The following is a 21,328-nucleotide window of genomic DNA, read 5'->3' on the forward strand; positions in this document are numbered from 1 at the left end:
AAGGTCCAGGGTGGGAGAAACAAAGAACTCTTGTCTGTTTGAGACAAGTGTGGATGTTGACTGATTCTGGTGACTGTTTCTCATGAACATTTCCCCCATCTCTGTTGCAGATATCTACAGTTTCTTCATAATTGCCATTGGCTCCTCAGCTGTTTTATTGAATAATGCCCCCACATTATGGCCACCCACAAAAAATGAGTTTTGTGGGTGGCCATTTATAGATACAATTGAACCATATTCTTTCTATTATGTAGAAGTGGTTGTAATGGTCTGTGGAAGAACAAACCACAGACCACTTACTACAATGCACCCTGAGCCCTGCCACATGCACAATAGAGGACCTTCTTACAGCAACACCAAAGGCACTCCAAGTGGCCAGCTTCTGATCAAAGGAAATCTAGTATAATGTCAAGTTTTTTACTTTGTGTTTTTAAATACATTATAACTGTATCCTCAATTTGTTTCTAACACAACAAATACATTGGTGTCATGACCCAGTATGATTGTCTTGGAAGTGGATCCGTAAATGACTCCGCAGACCTATCCTGGATCCGCATGGCTTTTTCACAATGAGAACATAGATTTTCAGGTGGAAGGTGGTTATGACAAGGGTTTGCTTGATGGTCAAACACAAGAAATTGCTACGACTAGCCTAATAATAATAATAATAATAATAATAATAATAATAATAATAATAATAATACTTTATTTTTGTATCCCGCCCCATCTCCCCAAAGGGACTTGGGGCGGCTCACATGGGGACGAAGCCTGGTACATCATAAAATACAATGTCAAATACATTTAAAACAAGGTGCATAAAACAAGCATATAAAACAGCATATAAAAACATGATAACAGTAAACAAGGCACTGTTAAAGAATTTGGTGGGGTCAGGCAATAAATTATATATATGTGCAATGTTGCACTGGGGTGCTCAGATTCAGTATTTAATATAAAAGACAAGTCTGCATGCTATTTGGAATCATCACTGATTGTGTAATTGGTGAATAAGAGAGGGCATTCTTGATTTCTTGAATCAGAAGATTTCTTGAATCACTAGAAGTAATGGCACCTGTTTGGAATATGGACCAATTTCATCTCCATCTGGTATCCTGCTGCTAAATATTACCATCCAGATTAGGGCATTTAGGGAGATGTCGAATTGCATTCTGACTTTCTTTCAATTTAAAAGGCCTTGAAACCCTCTCAAGCTGGTTTCTGTTAGGGTAAGAGGCTGGTGTCGGGAGGGAAGGCAGCACTATGTTGGAATGTGAGATTAATACATTCTTGTATAACACCCATAAAAGCCTGCAGCTTTGGTCTTAAACTACCAATTAAAATAAAGTTACAGGGGATTATCCTGGGGTAGATGGATGATGATATGATAAGCAAAGATCATGCAATCTGATTTTCTGACTCCAGTAAACCTAGTTCATCATCCAGGAACAAAAGTTTCAAACTATTTTGAGTGAGATAGAGATGCAAAGAAACAAGAATATATGGTACAGTATTGTCCTTCTTTCTTTCCCTTCTCCACATATATTAATTACACTTCCCATTCTCTGCAAACAACAAAGCAGTTTTTAGTAATAGTCCAATGTCATAACACTACCAAATTACTACAGGATTTGGCAATATAATCCTTTGGATTCAACACCTCTCTCCTCATCCTTCAGATGACTCTCTCTTTTGTAAAGTTAGACAACACTAATTGACATATATATTCTTGGCTAGTCGGTTTGTCATAATTTCTAGTAAGCAGAATCAGCTCTGCACTGTAATTTGGCTTTTAAAAGCAATAGATTCTGATCAAATGTAATTGTCCAATTGAATTGCCTAAAAGAGAACAAATAATGAACTATGGATTCTGATAATTAATTTGCAGTACATCCCCACTGAGATATTTGAAAATGAAAAATCTAACTCCTATGGGGTGTGGATCCCCACTGAAACTGAAAGGGGCTTAACTATAAATAGAAATGCATAGAATTGCAAGACAAAGCAAAGAATGTTGACTTAAACACAACCAAGAGACAAATATTTCCTCAACTATGATTTCAGCAGCAGACAGGTTGGTCTGATTCACAGTGATTCATCTCACAGTTTTGATAAAGATAGTCTTTGCTACAAATCCATGTGTTAACTTGCTTGAATGGAAGTAATTTATTCTGGGTTCCCAGTGCCCAATACAGTGTTTCCTCACTTATCGCTGGGGTTACGTTCCAGGACCACTCGCAATAATTGAAAATCTGTGAAGTAGGGACACTATATTTATTCTATATGTGGAGGAGAGCAAACTACAGATCACTTACTACAATGCAGTCTGTACTTTATTTTAGCAGTTACAATATAGAGGACACCAGCAGAGAAGAATGGAAGCTAAATAACTTTTTTTTATTTCCAACCCTTCCCTCCCCTCCCCCCTCTCCCTCTGTTTCTCCCTTTCCCCCCTTCCAAAACCCTTTGCACACCGCAAAAACCCACAAAACAGAGAAAATACCATGATAAATGTGTACATTAATATTAATTGAAAACCCGCGAAACAGCGAGGGAGCAAAAAGTGAACTGCGAAGTAGCGAGGAAACACTGTATAGCATTGTTATGATTTTATGTGAAGGAAGACATTAATCAATAGAAACACATTAATGTCATTAGAACTCTTTCAAGACAAGAAAGGATAAATCCCAGTCTGGAAATATCGCCTGTGTGAGCTTGCAGTGGAGCCTGTCAAAAGGTGTGGCGGCTACTACAGCAACTCTACAGTCACAACACACTGCAGTGAGTGGCAAGACCAACCAACCAACCAGATTAAAAATGCTATTTTCTGAATTGGATGACTAACCTACAGCAGCTGTTCACTGAATCTATATAAGTAAAAATGTAATGTCAGTCCGTTAGGGACATCATATCTCCCAAACTATTCCAGCGACAGCTGTGAAATTTGGACACAATATAGCATTTGACCTGGTGAGTGTTCTAAGCTTACTCTCACAAACCTGACCCACCTGGGAAAGGTAAAAACAAACTCCGAAGGAACAGCCAATCAATCAGCTCCACCCTTAGCTACCGTCCTAACAAACAGCTCCTCCCCTTAGCAATGGCCAAGCACTACCCTCATCCCTTAGCAACCGTCATAACAGATGGCCCCTGCCCTTAGCAACGGCCAAGCAATCTGTCCAAAACACCTGGAGGGGGGGCCAAGTTGGCCCAGGCCTGTAACAGAGAGAGTGCTCTGCTCATGCCCAGAGGTACCCTGGTACCCGCCCTTTTCCCTCCCTCCTCCCTCCCTCCAAAGATGTTGTCCAGGGGATGCCCAGATGTTTTACCTTACCAGACTGGGCCACAGCAAGCGTGGCTGGGTACAGCTAGTTCAATTTAAAAATCCCAAACTTATGTGAGCATGCATACCTCTATGCATTCAATTTTCTAAAACTGATTCAACAGCAGCTATGAATTTTAAAACACACACTTTGAAAGGTGTAAAACGAGAGGCTGTGAAAAACAGAACTCAATGTGGAATGTGGTTGTTCTGCAGCACACCATACTGTGGATGTGACAAAGCTCAACATCCTGTGAAGCTCGATGGGTTTTTTTTAAAAAAAATGTTGGAAATAGCAACCTTCTTCAAGCCTCCACTAGTTATTTGTTATGTATATAATTCAGATTATTTAATATATTGTAGGTGTGTGTAATTGGTATGCAGTTTTCCTTAACTCTTTGTTGTGGGAGGGGCTGCAGACCATATGATCAGATCTGGGATTGTTCAGGACTCAGACTCCATTTTAAATGTTAGCTCCATTTTAGAAGTTAGTAGATACAGAATGCTATACAGAAGTCATTAGACTTTCAATGTAGAAACAGAGACTCTATTAGATTCTCAGGTCAGAGATGCTTTGGACTTTGGACTGTTGATTTTAAGAAAGATACCCTGTGTTACCTACACAGAGAAATTACTTCAAATATTTGTAACTGGATTGATATGCAAAGTACATGTAGTTTGTGACTGTGCTACTTTTTTGCCTTTTGAGAGCATGATCTAAAGGCAAATACATTATAAGGGAGAGTAGATATTTTTGGGCAAATAAAAAAGAACACTTCTTAAACTCTTCTCTGTGTGTGTGTGTGTGTGTGTTTGTGCTTTGGCATATCTTTGTCCTTAACCGTTCAAAGAGATATCTAGGTATATCAGTTTAACAATTGAGGCACCTAATTGTCTTACATGAATGCAATTTTCCCAAAAGGTATGGCATCATTTCTCAAAAGGTTGTGACTTCTAAGAAAGTCATGCCTTTCCAAAGATGATGATGATGATGATGATGAGGATGATAATAATAATAATAATAATAATAATAATAATAATAATAATAATAATAACAACAATAAAACTTTATTTCTAGACCTCCCTCTCACCCCAGAGGGACTCAGGGCAGTTAACATACATATAAACGGCAAACATTCAGTGCCACAACTACTTCACTAATATTAAAAGTATAAAATGACAATGTGATACTCATTATAATAAAAATTCCAAATTAGAAAAAGCAAATTTAAACACGACACTCAGTAAAAACATTATTTCACTGAGCAAGCGTATACCTGGACTGATTTAAATGACTAAGTTGCTTAAAATGTTCAGTATTTATTGAAGTTTCACTTAGACCATAGGTGCTATGGGGTGACAGTTATGTTAATCCTCCTCTTCGCCACATGCTAAGGTGCATAGATGTGTCTTTAACTATTTCTTAAAGGAGATGATGGTGGGAGCCAAAATGTTATGGGGATTTCAATTTTCCAAAAAAAATAAGTTACTAGTTTCTATGACTGCTCAAAATATTAAACATGAGAGCAATTTTCAGTAGATTTCTAAAGCCAAATGGGTATACCTGGATGTCCTACATAGTTCTTTGATTGTCCCCCTGATTAAAGAAATGAGAAGCTCTTCTGTAAAATAAGTAAATGTAACCTTCTAAACAGCACTTCCTAAACTGAAATTTTCACTACCAGCCATTAGTATTCATGGAAATTGTCCCAGAACCTTGAAGGTTACTTTTGCAAAGCAGTTAATCATAGTTATAGGCCGAAGGCCCCTGAAGGAGTTAATAATGTTATAATTGCAACACTGAAAAAGAAATTATTTGCTTTCTTGCTTCTCAGAAGCAACTAAAACAATTACCTTTTAGTTACCTTTAAAGAAGCCACCTAAATGCTACCAGCCTGAGGGATTCATCCACCTCATCCTACAACTGAGTTCAAACCGGCATCAGAAGGCAGCATCAGAAACCAAGAGATGTACCATGTGATGTTTTCCCTCTAGCTTTCAATGATGCTGCACCCACATAACTATGTGATTATGGAGAAATTTGCCCCTCCACTTTTGTCTTTCAGGAATTAGTTAAGGCTTATGCCCTATTCAAGTATTCGAAATCAAACAAAAGGAGCCTGATCTGAATGTATGAGAAAGGATGTATGCCAACTCCACGTCTTCCCCATTATTTTTCACTATGTATAAAGAGAAGCAGTATGAAAAGCGGATCTCTGATGGTCAGTTAAAAAAAAAGGAGTCACAATCACATGGAAAGACTCCATGTGCAGACAATGCCATCTTCTTCAAACTGTTAGGTTTTTATAAAGAGAAAGCAACAATAGATTAGGGGAAAGATTGTGCACTTCTTTCTCCATACACTCAGTAACCCTTCTCTTGGAATGCCATGGAGGAAACTTTTGGGGAAGAAGCAAGTGTTTCTTTTATTTTTGTTTCACGTACTTTTTTAAATGCATTTTAGCAAACTTTTGTAATTTGTGATTTTAGATTATGTTTATTTTAGATGACTGTAATTTATGATTTTAGATACAGTGGAGCATTCCATCTTAACAGCATTTTAAGTTAAGAACCATCACTCAGCCAGGACTTTGCTTTGACATAAGAGCAGCATTTTGAGTTAAGAGTTAGCGTCAGGGGTAGTGCTAGTACGAGAGTACAGAGCTTTAGGGCTTCAAGGGAGCAGCCTCCATGCCTTGTCCGCTTTAGGAGATTGCTGCCCGCGTTGCACTTGTACGCTTTGAGGAACTTTGGGTTAGCTGATTTTGTGTGTTTTTTATTCCTCGTATTTTTGGCTTCATGAAGAGAGAGAGAGAGAGAAAGAGAGGGAAGGAGACTGGAATGAGGACAGTATGAAGAAAATGATGCTTCTGCCTCTTCACTTTGTGCTTCTTCGCCACAACTTTGTGCTTCTACCATTTTAAAGTTGATCTTTATTTTTTATTGTTCCATATGAATGTCCATTTACACATTAGTTGATTTTGTGTGGTTTTTATTCCTGGTATGTTTGGCTTCAAGAAGAGAGAGAGGAAGAGAGAGCAATAGAGGGAAGGAGACTGGAATGAGAACAGTATGAAGAAAATGATGCTTCTGCTTCTTCACTTTGTGCTTCTTCGCCACAACTTTGTGCTTCTACCATTTTAAAGTACTAGATCTTTCTTTTTTATTGTTCCATGTGAATGTGCATTTATACCTTGTTTGTTATTTATAAAGTGCATTTTGTTATTGAAAAGGATTAAAGGGTACTCTGGGCCCCGGGGGGAGGGGAGAGAACGGATTAATAGCATTTCAATGGGCAAATTCGCTTTCAGATAAGAGCACTGCTCCGGCAGGAAAGTAAGGAACTCATGCCAGCCACATGACTTTGGAGGTGTTTATGGACAACAGCAGCTCTTCGGCTTAGAAATGGAGATGAGCAAACCCCAGAGTCGGACACAATTAGACTTAACATGACTAGACTTAATGTCAGGGGAAAACCTTCACCTTTACCTAAGAAAACCCTATAAGATTCATGGGATTGCTTTACGTCAACAGGTGACTTGAAGGCACACACATATACATATGCAGTTTGAAATTTTAACTATTTTGTTTTGTATGAATCAAACAAATTATTACAATGAAATGAAATGAGTAAATCCATCCTGTATATGGAAGTTATCCCTCAGCATGTAAAGGAACTGATTATAAGCAACTAGTTGTTTATTACGAGATACTTCCTACTGCTAGCTTGTTCCTTCATCCTGAACAGCATTGTAACTTCATGGTTGTAGCTTCCCAGAAGAAGCCTCTGAGAGTATATTTATGTTTATTGTCTTAGCATAGAATTTTGATTTTTCTAATCCAGAACATCATGTGTTCTCTCACAATGATATTAATCAACTTCCTGTATCTGGAAGTACCCTAAGGCAGCCTACTAGGAAAGGGAAATTTGAGGTTATGTATACAGCAACTGACTCGCGCCCCCCCCCCCCCCCCACGTTCTATCCTGACACATGTGTACAAAGAACCATACAGTTAGAATTAACTTGGCTTGTTCTTAAGAAATGTAAACATTTTAAATGTAGCCTCCTCTTAGCCAACCATGTAACTTGACTCCTGTTGCACCGCCCACTCACTACAACTCATTCTGACAATCAGATTTCTTGGACAACAAGGACTTGGCACAAGATTAAAACAAACAAACAAACAGAGGCAACGTTTGCACACAAACAGCTGCAGGAACAGATGTTATGTTGTTCCAGTGTGGAACTACTATAGCTTGTGGCTTCCTCTTGGCCATCTAGTAAAACGCACAGAAAGCTCCCCACATTTTGCTGTTGTCTGATAGATTGCATACAATTTATCACTTGTCTCATATATGGAACTTTCTGTACATTTTGAATTACAAAGTACTTATACAGCTTCAACCATCGGGATGTCCGTTAACAATACACTCTCTTCTAAGAAGCTATGATTAGTTGCTTCGCATGGTCCTCTTTTCAACGTTTATTTTTAGACAGCATATCAGCTTTCCCTCATCTGAAAAGACTCAAGGATGAGAGATTTCATTTGAAAATATACACTTGGGAATAATGAGGAACAATTTATAGATGCTTCATTTTTGGGGATCAATTTCCAGAAAAAGGCTAACTTTTAAAGCAGATTCATATTGCTCCAATTATTTTATGATGGGAAGCATTCCACACTTGTTTTACCACATTCACTGGGGATTCTTCTTTCATTAGTATAGCATTTAGCATTGACACTGATGTGGTTTCAAGCCATTCCCAGATGATTAAACGAACAGGATTTTTCATAATATGATACTCTCACTAGACCTTATCCAGCTCAAATAAAACTATATCCTGCCTCCACGTCATGGAAAGGAAAAAGATGTTGTTGTTTTTTTTAGAGAAGGCCATTTTAGCTAGAGAATTTGCAGCCTTAATAAAGATCACACAAGAAATACATAGCAAAGAGGTTAAATAAATGGCAAGGAATTGTTATGGGGGAAGGACAGATTTGCTGCAGTTTACAGTAGAGTCTCGCTTATCCAACATAAACGGGGCGGCAGAACGTTGGATAAGCAAAAATGTTGGATAATAAAGAGGGATTAAGGAAAAGCCTATTAAATGTTAAATTACGTTATGATTTTACAAATTAAGCACCAAAACATCATATTTTACAACAAATTGACAGAAAAAGCAGTTCAATGCATAGTAACGTTATGTAGTAAATACTGTATTTACGAACTGGGCACCAAAACATCTCAATGTATTGAAAACATTTACTACAAATACATTGACTACTAAAAGGCAGACTGTGTTGGATAATACAGAACATTGGATAAGTGAAGATTGGATAAGTGAGACTGTACTGTATTTGCTTTTTATTGAAAGAAAGGACTAGGCACATATTTTCCTCACTACTGAAATTCAGGACAGAATTTGGCCTCTATAGTAGTTAAAGAAAAGGGACAGCTTAAAATCCAGCTTCTTGAGACTTCAAAAGGGGATATTGATAGAAGGGAACAAGGTAAGGAGGGACACTGATATCACAGTGTGATATCCTGTGTGATATTTACAGATCACTACCACCGTCATCATCACTATTATTTTAAAGTATTATTTTAAAAGAGTGGCAGCAGGAGAAAAGGACAAAATAATATTCTTTGTGCATGCTAGACAAAACACACCTTCCCTGAACAGAGAGACAATCACCTGGACTATTTGCCGTAATCCAGAAGAAAAGAAGAAAAGAATCCTAGAGTTGGAAGAGCCCTCATGAGCCATCCAATCCAACCCCTTGCCAAGAAACAGGAAAGTCGCATTCAAACCACCCCCAATAGATGGCCATCCAGCCTCTGTTTAAAAGTTTCCAAGGAAGGGGCCTCCACCACACCCCATGGCAGAGAGTTCCACTGCTCAACAGTTCTCACAGTGAGGAAGCTTTTCCTAATGTTCAGGTGGAATCTCCTTTCCTGTTGTTTGAAGCCGTTGTTCCGCAGCCAAGTCTCCAGGGCAGCAGAAAACAAGCTTGCTCCCTTCTCTCTATGACTTTCTCTCACATATTTATACATTACCGTCATGTCTCCTCTCAGCTTTCTCTTCTGCAGGCTAAACATGCCCAGCTCTTTAAGCTGCTCCTCATAGGGCTTGCTCTCCAGATCACTTCCGTCACCCTTCTTTGGACACATTCCAGCTTGTCAACATCCCCCTTCAATTGCAGTGCTTAGAATTGGACACAGTATTCCAGGTGTGGTCTGACCAAGGCAGAATAGAGAGGTAGCATGACTTCCCTGGGTCTAGATACTAGACTCAGGCAGGCCAAAATCCCATTGGCTTTTTAAGCTGCCACATCACATTGTTGGTTCATGTTTAACTTGTTGTCCATGAGGACTCCAAGATCTTTTTCACACAGAAGGACCCTTTCCCTAAAAACCTAGGGTATTTACAAGGAAAATTGCACTTGTTGAGACCGCTTCCATCTGGAAATTGATTTCCTCACTGTGAGAGAATATGCAGATCGAGAATAGGCCTCTACAGTCATCTACGAACCCACCGCCAAGACCCTACACTTGGAAGGCAATCATACTCAGACACGAGAGATGGCCTATGATGATGATGATGATGACAGTGTGTTAACAAACAAATGGAAGAAAATAAAGGCATTAATGCCAATATGGTAACAGCATACACAAAGAGGCCGATAGCACAAAAGAGACCAATCTGGGCATTCAGCGTCAACTGACTACAGTCATGGGGTGGGGTGAAGCACTCCCGCTCTGCTGCCCCCTCCATATCATCTCCCATGCATTGGCCACAATGGCGCAACAGATTAAACTGTTGAGCTGCTGAACTTGCTGACTGAAACATTAGCGGTTCGAATCTGCGAGATGGGATGAGCTCTTGCTGTTAGCCCCAGCTTCTGCCAACCTAGCAGTTCAAAAAGATGCAAATGTGAGTAGATCAATAGGTACCGTTTTGGCAGAAAGGTAAGTCGCTCCATGCAGTCATGCTGGCCACATGACCTAGGAGGAGTCTATGGACAACGCAGGCTGTTTGGCTTAGAATGAAAATGAGCACCACCCCCCAGAGCCAGAGATGAGCACCAATCCTCAGAGCCGGAAGGGGAAGCCTTTATCTTTATCTGTGTTATGGCTGTTTCTAGGCATTGAATATTTGCCTTTGCATTTGTGTATGCTGCAATCCGCCCTGAGTCCCCTAGGGGAGATAGGGCAGAATGCAAACGAATTATTATTATTATTATTATTATTATTATTATTATTATTATTATTGGGAGGGATGAAGGTCTGAAGTAGAAAATTTGATATGTTAAGATGTCATCATGATCAAGACCATCTCAATCAGAATTTATACAAACTTAAAACCCATAAATCATGCAGATATCCAATGTAAGATTTCATCCTGCAAGGCTAGGCTTCATTCACACTAGCAAAAAAAAACCCATGCCCACCCACCTAAATCCAGCCAAGTACTATACTACAATTGTCTTCTTGGCCAAGCACATTCCTGGCAGAGATTTGCTGCTGAAGCTCCTTGCTCAGGAGTCCAGTGGCCAAAGGCTTCAGCCAGAGTGATACATGTAGCCATGCGATCAATGGTCAGATGGTAGACCAACTGACCTCCCAAATCATTGATCTCATGGCTGGGCTTGTGGTCACAATTAGAAATGGAAAGGCCTGGATAAAACCTGGAAAATTGGGGAAAAAGCAAATTTTTCCCGGTTCCCTCCAATGTTTTCGCACACACCGATTTCCCAATTTTTTTCCATTCTTCCCAATTTTTCCAGGTTTTTCAAGGCCTTCCCATATCTAGTCCCAATAAGAAGGGGAAAAAAGCATTTCTGATTTGAATTTGGGCAGGCTAGCAATACATCATCAGTCTGGTACGTTATGAGTAGGCAAGGCATTAACGGAGACAATCCGAGGCAGAATATTTTGTGCTGGGACTGATTTTTTTATGCTGGTGTGGATTATGCCTCAATTTGCAATGTCAACCTTCTCCCACCTAATGCCTAGGCATTTACCGCAAAGAGTTTGGGGGGGGGGGGGGGGGAGAACTACAGAAAACTGAAGGCCAAAACCTTCCTTCTGAATCAGATTAAGAAAGAATTCAAGATGTTCACACAGTAACTGATGCTTTGCAAAGGAAGAGTTCCCATGCCACAAAGAGAAACTATTTTGGTACAGCTGTTGGTTCTAGGCTTATATGAAGTATTTCCTGGCTGTAATCCTTCCTCTTTTCACTCTAGACCACAAAGAGAGCAATTAAATATCTGAACACAGCTGCAAAACATGGTCTAAAGTACACACTGTATTGGTGGCCACTTCCCCTTTTCTACTCACCCTTCCTCTCCGACAAATGTGACATACAATTTATTCCTTTGCAAGTCCTTTCTCGAATAACCCATAATTTGATTGAAGGCATCTTCTAACAAATGGTCTCTTCTGATAATTAATCTGCACAGTGAGGAAAAAAAAGAATCACAGCAGTTCACAAGCTGGAGTTACAGTGTTTATTTTTCATGGTTATATTTAGCCAGCCTGGGTAAATTACCACTGGATATCATACCCTGCCTAATCTTTGATCAGGGTCAGCAGTTTAATCTTTTCTTGGGCTTATTAGCACTGCATTTTTCTGGGCTTCCACCAACATCCTGTGATGTCAGAATATTCTAGATAAGGGTTATTGTTCCAGTTAAAATGAATGAATTTTCTCTTGGGGAAAGCAGCTGTGTGAGCAACTTGGGCAATGCTAGTGCCTTTAATCTACAGGTGTCACACCAGATTCCATATAGACAACTCCATGCTAGAGAGCTGAAATATAGACAAAGCACTACACAGAAGGGCATTGCAAGTTGGGTATTTCTGGAAGGGAAGGAGCAGAAGACTCCAAGAGAAGTTCAAGACACTTGGTTGCTAGAGATAAAGGACCAGATTGCATCTGCCCTCCATTCTACGTAGAGAGTCTAAGACCTCATCTACACTGCCATATAAAAGACTGATTATTTGCTTTGAACTGGATTATATGGCAGTGTAGACTAATCTTCTCAAAACTTTTTCACTCATAACCCCTTTTTGACCAAGAAATGCCTACATGTCTCTGGGTATATAGGTATATAAAATAGATATAAAATCAAACTTCTGATAATAAATTAGCATTTGCAAGCCTAACTAAACAGACTGATTCTTGTTTTATGAAGTACAGCTGAAACATTTTCTGCAGAATTGACTGCATTGTTGATCAATAAATGTCCTCAATTATTGTTAACAGATTGGTTTAAATGTCTAAAACAGTTACTGAGTGGTTTTCAAAAACCTTTTGCTGTTGTCAGTTTTTTCATAATTCCAACAATATATTTTATATTATTATTATTATTATTATTATTATTATTATTATTATTATTATTTGATACACAACACAACAAGATTAGTACACAACAAACAAGATCACTATCCTGGCTGTTGTATTGGATCACACGTCAGACACTTCCCAAGAGTGTAGGACTGTGTGATGTATCGACGATAATGCATGCAGACAAGGGTAGGGTGGCCTTTTGCAGCTGACAGATGATAATTTAGTCAGCACTGATTGTTTTTAACTGCAGGCCAAGGTCTTTAGGGACTGCACCCAGAGTGCCAATCACCACTGGGATCACCTTTACTGGCTTGTGCCAGAATCTTTGGAGTTCGATCCTTAAATCCCCATATCATGAATTCTGCTGTTTTATTATGTTTATTTATTGCCCACTTTTTCCCTTCCCAAGGAAACTCAAAGCATTTTACATTAAAGGCATTTCAATACATTTTAAAATTTACAAATCTACAAACATTAAAACACAATTAAATATCATTGGTATTTAAACATTCAATTAAAATCCATAAACACATATTCAAAATTCAAAACCACAGCAGCTCTTGACTTGATCTTAAAAACACTGAGTGAAGGGGACCAATCTGGGGTCAGGACCCACAATGTAAGAAGCAGTGATTCAGATGACAAAGATGGACATCTCTATCCTCCAGGAAGAACTGCCAGATGGCTGCCATTGTGCCCCTCAATACTCGTAACTTGAGGCAGTTGCCTCATACTATCTGATAGCAAACCAGTTGTGGTGAAGTTACTGTTATCTGGTGCTAAACATTTGTCAGATCTATCTACCAAATCATTTGCCTTAAAATTGGAACTTCTGTTATCCTCAAAATGAGAAAAAAAATGACCAGTGTTAGTACAGTATGACCCCCCCATATCGACAGGAACAAATACCCTCAGTTTCAATTATCTACATCTGACAAAGTATGTCCTCTCTAGACATTTTCTAAGCCATTCAGTGTGATCCTTTAGTATTCTTGAGCCCAAACTCCTCCATTTCAATAGGGTTCACTATTATCTGCAATTCTGCGAATTTGGAATGTATCCTGTGCAGAAATGGGGGTTGTAGTATACTCGCGATACCTCCGAAAAACACCCAAATCTTTATAACATTTGTACATACTTCAATTTTCCAGGGCCTTGGCCATATCCTTTAGTCTCCAGTTTCCTGTAGAAATTCCTCAGCTTGGCTTCAAAATCTCTTTTATAAGGAGCTGGAGCTCGAGCATTAGCACGCTGAGTACCTGAAATAACATGAGAAATAGAACAATTATTGTTGACCTTTCTGCCAGAAACTTTCAAGACTACGGCAATGACAACTGTACAATGTTCTCACATGTTCCATCAATTACTGGGAGTAAATGTTAGTTTAGGGTTGGTAGAAATACATACTACCCACCAATATATCGGTTGATCACCAATTGTTGGAATAATTTAATACTAATAATACTTCATCCTATTCTTCTTTTTACAATGCATTTTTGCTAAGCTGGCCTGACTCGTGGTGTGATTCAATATTATAGATCTTGGTCTTAACACACAAATCAATCAAGCTGTTGAAATCCTAAGTATAAGCTCTATTCTATACTTTTAATAACACTGGACCATAGGGACTCTAGTTAATAAAAAGAGAAACCACAGAAGATTGATGTTAGCCCAACACTACTGAGCAGGTAGTTTACAAATGTATCAATTTGTAAAAGAACAAAAATGAGACAGAATAGCAAAAGAGAGCCTTGTCATTTGAACTGTTTTAATATAGTGAACGAAACAACAATTGTAACTCACTGCAGATAAATATATTCCAGATTGCATTGCTAGAAGAGTAGCATTTCTTTTTAAAAACATTCAACCAGTGATTAATCCAGTGATTCTCAACTTGTTGGTCCCCAGATGTTTTGGCCTTCAACTCCCAGAAATCCCAACAGCTGGTAAACTGGCTGGGATTTCTGGGAGTTGTAGGCCAAATCACCTGGGGACTAGAGTAAGGCCCAAATCCTGTTTTATCTGTTTCTTTAGTGGTTTAGTACCATTCCGTCCATTTGGATTGTATAGAACGGCACAACCACACAGAAACAAAAGAAACAGTTAAACAAAAGACAGAGAGGAATGGTAGCCGTTTGGCTGGCTGATTTACGGAGCTTGGCTATAGGCCCTGGCTCGCAGGGCCTACATCCAAGCATCAGGCACTCGATGCTCATAGGCCATGCCTGCTGGGCCTACAGTCGAGCGCTCAACTGGAAGCCAGATGAGCCGGGTCTACAAGCCATCGAGTGTTTGATTGTAGACCCGGCAGGCAGGGCTTACGAGCATTGAGTGCTCAATGGCTTGTAAACCTGGCTCGCAGGGCCTGCCACTTTGCCATCCAAGGTCTGGAAAATATTTGTTTTTTTTTCAGACCTTGGATGAAATAGCCCATTTGTATAGGCACCCGTTTTTATAAGCGGTGGACAGAAACAGAAACAGAGCCATACAAATGGTACAATTAGGAACTGTAGGTAATTCCACACAAATGCAGAAGACTACTGGGGACCCGCAGGTTGGGAACCACTGATTTAATCGATTCTAGTCAACTGTGGAAATGTTAAAAATTACAAATAACTCAATTGCCCCTTGTGCTTTCAGAAATATATTTTCAGCTTCTGGTATAAAATGACACATAACAAAACTCATTCTTAGACTGGAAACCTGGTGTCTCTCAAAGGAAGCCTGCATGTGAAAAATCACCCACATCCACTGTGCTGATGGTAACTGCAACTTAATAAGCAAAGCAGGTAAATAAACCACAAGGGTTGTCATCTTTGCAGGAAACTACTGAGGCCACTTCCTATTTTAAGTTCTCACTTGAAAAAGTAGACAGCTAGAAGCCTCCAATACATTCTGACACAGATGCTCAGAGCAGTTACATTTGCAGCTGATACAATATTGTCTAGGATGTCTGATGTCTAAAACTTCTAATCTAATCAGATCGGAGGAGCTGCAACAGCTCCTTATCCAAATGATACTTAATCTCTTAATGAATGGTTTGTGTATACTAATGGTATGGTGCACATCCAAAGTGGAAAGCTCAAGAAGTCCATGCAAGGGTATATGAGAAAACAAGAGAAATCAAAGTTATAAGATCTGATTTGGGTTTTTTTTTCCGTGTCAGGAGCAACTTGAGTCGCTTCTGGAGTGAGAGAATTGGCCGTCTGCAAGGACGTTGCCCAGGGGATGCCCGGATGTTTTTACCATCCTTGTGGGAGGCTTCTCTTGTGTTCCCGCATGGAGCTGGAGCTGATAGAGGGAGCTCATCCGCGCTCTCCCCGGGTAGGATTCGAACCTGGCAGCTTTCAGGTCAGCAACCCAACCTTCAAGTCAAGAGGCTTTAGTCCACTATGCCACCGGAGGCTGATTTGGTGGCAATAACTCCACTAGCACTCCATTCTTTTTCTGGAGTGGTCAACAATATCATATCCATTTCTAGTATGGATTAAAAGGAACAACGCACCACCTCACAGATCAAGATGAAAGTACTAACTAACAAAAGAGACTAGGGGAGGAAATAATGAAACAAAAGAAGACAAATGTCTTCAGCTGATGACAATGGCGTGGCCAGAATAATGGAGTAACAACTACAAAAACCTAGGGCCTAAATCCAATTGCTAGTTCTAACTAGAGTAAACTCACTTGGCAAATGATTACTTGACAAATTATTACTTATGCAAATCCTACTGATAAGCTGAGTCTACTGTATTTATTTATTTATTTATTTATTTACAACATTTATATCCCGCCCTTCTCACCCGAGGGGACTCAGGGCAGCTTACATGCCCAAAATACAATCATAAAAACAAAACAATAACAGATCTATTAATAACATTGTTAAAACACATTATAAAACCTTAAAAACGTATATATAATTAATTCCATTCGTCCGAGATCCTCATTCTACATCCTTAAATCAGTCCATGTCAACTTTGCCATTTACTCATCAAAAGCTTGGGTGCATAACCATGTTTTCACGGCCCTTCTGAATCCCAGCAGGGTAGGAGCCTGTCGGATATCTCTATTTGACAACAGCAATTAGATTTCAGCCACAAATGTACAACTACTATAAATGTACACACACCAAGGGGACTAAACAATGAATAAGCATGTTTAGAACTGCACTGTATTGCTAAATGGAGGCAATGGTTTTTAACAGAGCTGAAAATAGTTTGGCAGGGGCTTCATTCTTCTCAGGTCACTTGTTTATATATCTCACATTACTTTTATAAGACTTTGAACAAATAGGATTTGGGGAGGTTTTTCCCTTTTACATGATGTTATACTCTTTGAATGTGATCACTTTTCATTGTTTTTACAAATATCTTTTTTGACCTTCCTTGGTTTCCACTCCAGGAGAAAGGCATAAATACAATGACACATTTTTCAGAGGAAGCAATGGGATAAACCGCATATAATGAGCGAAAGATACACCCAGCCTTGACATGACAGGGCAGGCAATATAGATGGCATAACAGGGCAAAAATACTGTACTACTGATGCATAATGTTCTTAAGAACAACAGCATACAGTAGAAGAAGTGTCTGACTCTTAGCATTATTTTGACATTGTTTATTTTAAATTTTTGCAAGAGAAAATGGCACTCAAGGCAGCTATCATAAACCAGTGTACACATGGTCAAGGGTCTGGAGAACAAGCCCTATGAGGAGTGATTTAAAGGGCTGGACATGTTTAGCCTGTAGAAGAGAAGGCTGAGAGGAGACATGATGGCCATGTATAAATATGTGAGGGGAAGCCATAGGGAGGAGGGAGCAAGTTTGTTTTCTGCTGCCCTGGAGACTAGGACGCAGAACAACGGCTTCAAACGACGGGAAAGGAGATTCCACCTGAACATTAGGAAGAACTTCCTCACTGTGAGAGCTGTTCAGCAGTGGAACTCTCTGCCCCGGAGTGTGGTGGAGGATCCTTCTTTGGGGACTTTTAAGCAGAGGCTGGACTGCCATCTGTTGGGGGTGCTTTAAATGTGATTTCCTGCTTCTTGGCAGGGAGTTGGACTAGATGGCCCAAGAGGTCTTTTCAAACTCTATGATTCTATAATTCTATGTGTGTGTTCATTCACTTAGTCGTCTCCGACTCTTCATGACCTCATGGACCAGTCCACGCCAGAGCTTCCTGTCGGCTTTCACCGCCTCCAGCTCCTTCAAGGTCAAGCCAGTCACTTCAAGCATGCCATCCATCCATCTTGCCCTTGGTCGGCCTCTCATCCTTTTTCCTTCTATTTTCCCCAGCATCATGATCTTCTACAAGCTTTCCTGTCTTCTCATGATGTGGCCAAAGTACTTCATCTTTGCCTCCAATATCCTTCCCTCCAGTGAGAAGCCGGGCATTATTTCCTGGTTGGATCTTCTTACTGTCCAAGGTACTCTTAGGATTTTCCTCCAGCACCAAAGTTCAAATCATCTATCTTCCTTCACTCAGCCATAATTCTATATGCAACCCATTTTTCTATTATGGACAGCATTTAACATTTAGTTTGGTTACCCCTTCTAGAAGCACTGTTAGTCTTTCCAGCAAAGTATGTGTGCCCGATGAGCCTTGTTTTCAGGCTTTCTGTATCTGCTGCAAGGGATTGGCTTTGATGTCACAAGGAAAAGGGTTAGTTTTTGCAGCATGAAGGAAACTAGAAGTGCTAGGAACTGCTGTGTTGACCTCAAGAGGACCTGGAAGGTGTGTATTCGAACCTTGGAGCTATAGAAGTTGCCTCCTAGCATCTTCTTCTACTCCAAGGTTCAAATACTCGCCTTCCAAATCCTCCTATGCAAGGTTGTATCATTACTCTGTTATACAGCCATAACGATTGCTGGTCCTGGGCATATAATATTGCAGTTACAGTATTTTTTAGCATAGCACAAAAGACAGCTCAGCAAACAATGCAGGCCATGATACAATACAGCTATTGTCAAAATGGAGTTTATCAAGCTCACTGAAATAGGTGAATCCTTCTTTTACATCAACAGATATCATCATAGGTGGTCACTTGTGGTCGAGTATGATTGTACACCAACAGATATACAGTGATACCTTGAGTTAGGAATTTAATTTGTTCCTTCAGTTAGGAATTTAATTTGCTCTTAGCTGAACTCGCTTTTATCTCAAAGCGAATGTTTCCACTGAAATGCACTGAAATGCTATTAATCCATTCTGGCCACCCAAATATCACTCTCCTCCCCCCACACACAGTTTTTGTTACATGTTTTTAAATAAGAACATGTAATTTATAAATAACAAATAATGCATAAATGCACATTCATATGGAACAAAAAAAGAAAGATCTACTTTAAAATGGTAGAAGCACAAAGTTGTGGCAAGGAAGCACAAAGTGGGGAAGCAGAAGCATCATTTTCTTCATCCTGGTCTCATTCCAACCTCCCTTTCTTGTTCTCTCTCCCTCTCCCTCCATGGAGCCAAACATACCAGGAATAAAAACCACACAATATCAACTAACCCAAAGTTTCTCAAAGATGAGAGCAAAGCAGACAGCAGTCTCCAAAAGCGGACAAAAGCACGGGGCATGGAGGCTGCTCCCTTGAAGCCCCAAAGCCATGGACTCAAGTTGTAACAATCTTAAGTTGAGGTTTCACTGTACAGCACAATGATATGACCCAGCAGAGGCCTGCAAAAGTTTCTCAATCTTGATACAGAGCAACTTTTTTATTTGATCATTATGAAAGCATAAACATACAGCCACAAGAGCACAGACGTTATATTTACGAACTTTCTCCCCAACATTTTTGGGAGATCTATAGCTGGAGGTTGTTGCCATAGATAAATCCTTTACATATTTCAACTAGTTCTAACTTGTTTTGCTGTTATTCAAACCTATTTAGCAAATTAATATGACAAGTGAGATTTGAACACATTTCCTCACATTTCATAAACGACCTGTAATTATCCCTTCAACCCATGGCAAGTTCTTATTACAAATCAAATGTCGCTGTCAAAAATCTCAGGGGCAATTAGAGTAATTATTCCTTCCTCAAGAAGACTGAAGAATGGAAAGATTATTTTTAGGGGGAAAATCATATACAAGTACATGATACCTCTAGCTATCTATATGTGTGCATTTAAGGTATTGATGTTATCCAAATAGGAGTGTAAAGCAGTCTGATGGGAAAATTGTTATGTTGCCAACATTCAACATCCTAGATGTGATCCTTGACAGACAGGCAAAGTTGTTCCGACAGAAACTAGAGTTTATGTCCCCAATGATTTATGTATCATTCACATCCAAGCCGACAAATTAATCCTATCACAGGAAATTAACAGAAGACTGGATTTTCAGCATTCTGTGGTTTTTTAGCAAAAAATTAATGCAGCATAAGAGAAATATTACCTATTAAAAACAACAGCAAAACACTGGATTGCTGTTAGTTTTCTGAGCTGTATGGCCATGTTCCAGAAGCATTCTCTCCTGATGTTTCGCCCACATCTATGGCAAGCAACCTCAGAGATTGTGAAGTCTGTTGGAAACTAGGCCATTTGGGGTTTATATATCTGTAGAAAGTCCAGAGTGGGAGAAAGAATTCTTGTCTGTTGGAGACCAGTGTGAATGTTGCAACTGGCCATTTTGATTAGCATTAAATAGCCTTGCAGATTCAAAGCCTGGCTGCTTCCTGCCTGGGGGAATCCTTTATTAGGAGGTGTTAGCTGGCCCTGATTGTTTCATGTCTGGAATTCCCCTGCCGTCTGAGTATTGTTCTTTATTTACTGTCCTGGTTTTAGAGTTTTCTAACACTGGTAGCCAAATTTTGTTCATTTTCATGGTTTTTCAATGCCTTCTCCGTGTAGTTTGACGTGGTGGTTGTGAGAATGGTCCAGCATTTTTGTGTTCTCAAATAATATGGTGTGTCCAGGTTGGCTTATCAAGTGTTCTGCTATGACAAACTTCTCTGGTTGAATTATAACACTATCAATCCCTTCTCAAAATTATTTACTGTAAAATCATTACAATTTGCTTTATCTTTATTTGTAAAGGCAAAAGAAGGGAAAGAAAGTATTCCTGCCTATACAATATTACTTTTTTTAACACATAAGTAATAGCTAATCTATCTTTCTGAGCACAAGGTCTCATAGCTCCATTGTTTAAAGAGGAAATCAATGTACAACTTGTCTACCTTGAAGTTCTGTTTACAGATATTTGAATCCTTGATGGAGTATATTGATTTGGATTTGTAATTTTATGTCTGTTTTTAATAGAATTGATTTGGTTCTCTCTTATGATGTTGTTTATTATGTTTACTGTGTTTAACTTTGTCGTATGGTGTTTTTTGACAATTGATTTTTTTTATGTTCATGTTTTATGTTCATTTTTATGTTATGTCATGAGTCCTCAAGATGGAGTGGTTTATAAATAGTTTTTATTATTATTATTGACACAACGTCATAGTATGACAAACCAAACAAGATAGTTATGCTGCATTTCGTATCACAAAATCACAAGTCGAACACTTCCCAAGCGTTTAGGACTGTGTGATATATTTTTGGATGATGCGCACAGATCCCAGTAGGGTGGCTTTTTGCAGTTGACAGATCGTGATTTTGTTAATGTTTATTTTTTCCAAATGCCGGCTGAGATCCTTTGGCATGG

At 39.3% G+C, this 21,328-nt stretch overlaps 1 protein-coding gene across 2 annotated transcripts in view; it reads right to left on the reverse strand.

Annotated features, from left to right (window-relative positions):
• Positions 1-21,328, reverse strand: part of hecw2 (HECT, C2 and WW domain containing E3 ubiquitin protein ligase 2) — a 297,158-nt gene that overhangs the window by 29,003 nt on the left and 246,827 nt on the right. For both annotated transcript variants that reach the window (XM_008117272.3, XM_008117273.3), the window contains 2 exons: positions 13,817-13,937; positions 11,667-11,780 (listed from right to left, as the gene is read on the reverse strand). In XM_008117272.3, the coding sequence (XP_008115479.2) occupies positions 11,667-11,780; positions 13,817-13,937 (235 nt within the window). The remainder of the gene's footprint in view (positions 1-11,666; positions 11,781-13,816; positions 13,938-21,328) is intronic.

The sequence above is a fragment of the Anolis carolinensis genome, chromosome 1 (genome assembly GCF_035594765.1).
Source record: "Anolis carolinensis isolate JA03-04 chromosome 1, rAnoCar3.1.pri, whole genome shotgun sequence".
In the NCBI taxonomy this organism is placed as follows: domain Eukaryota; kingdom Metazoa; phylum Chordata; class Lepidosauria; order Squamata; family Dactyloidae; genus Anolis; species Anolis carolinensis.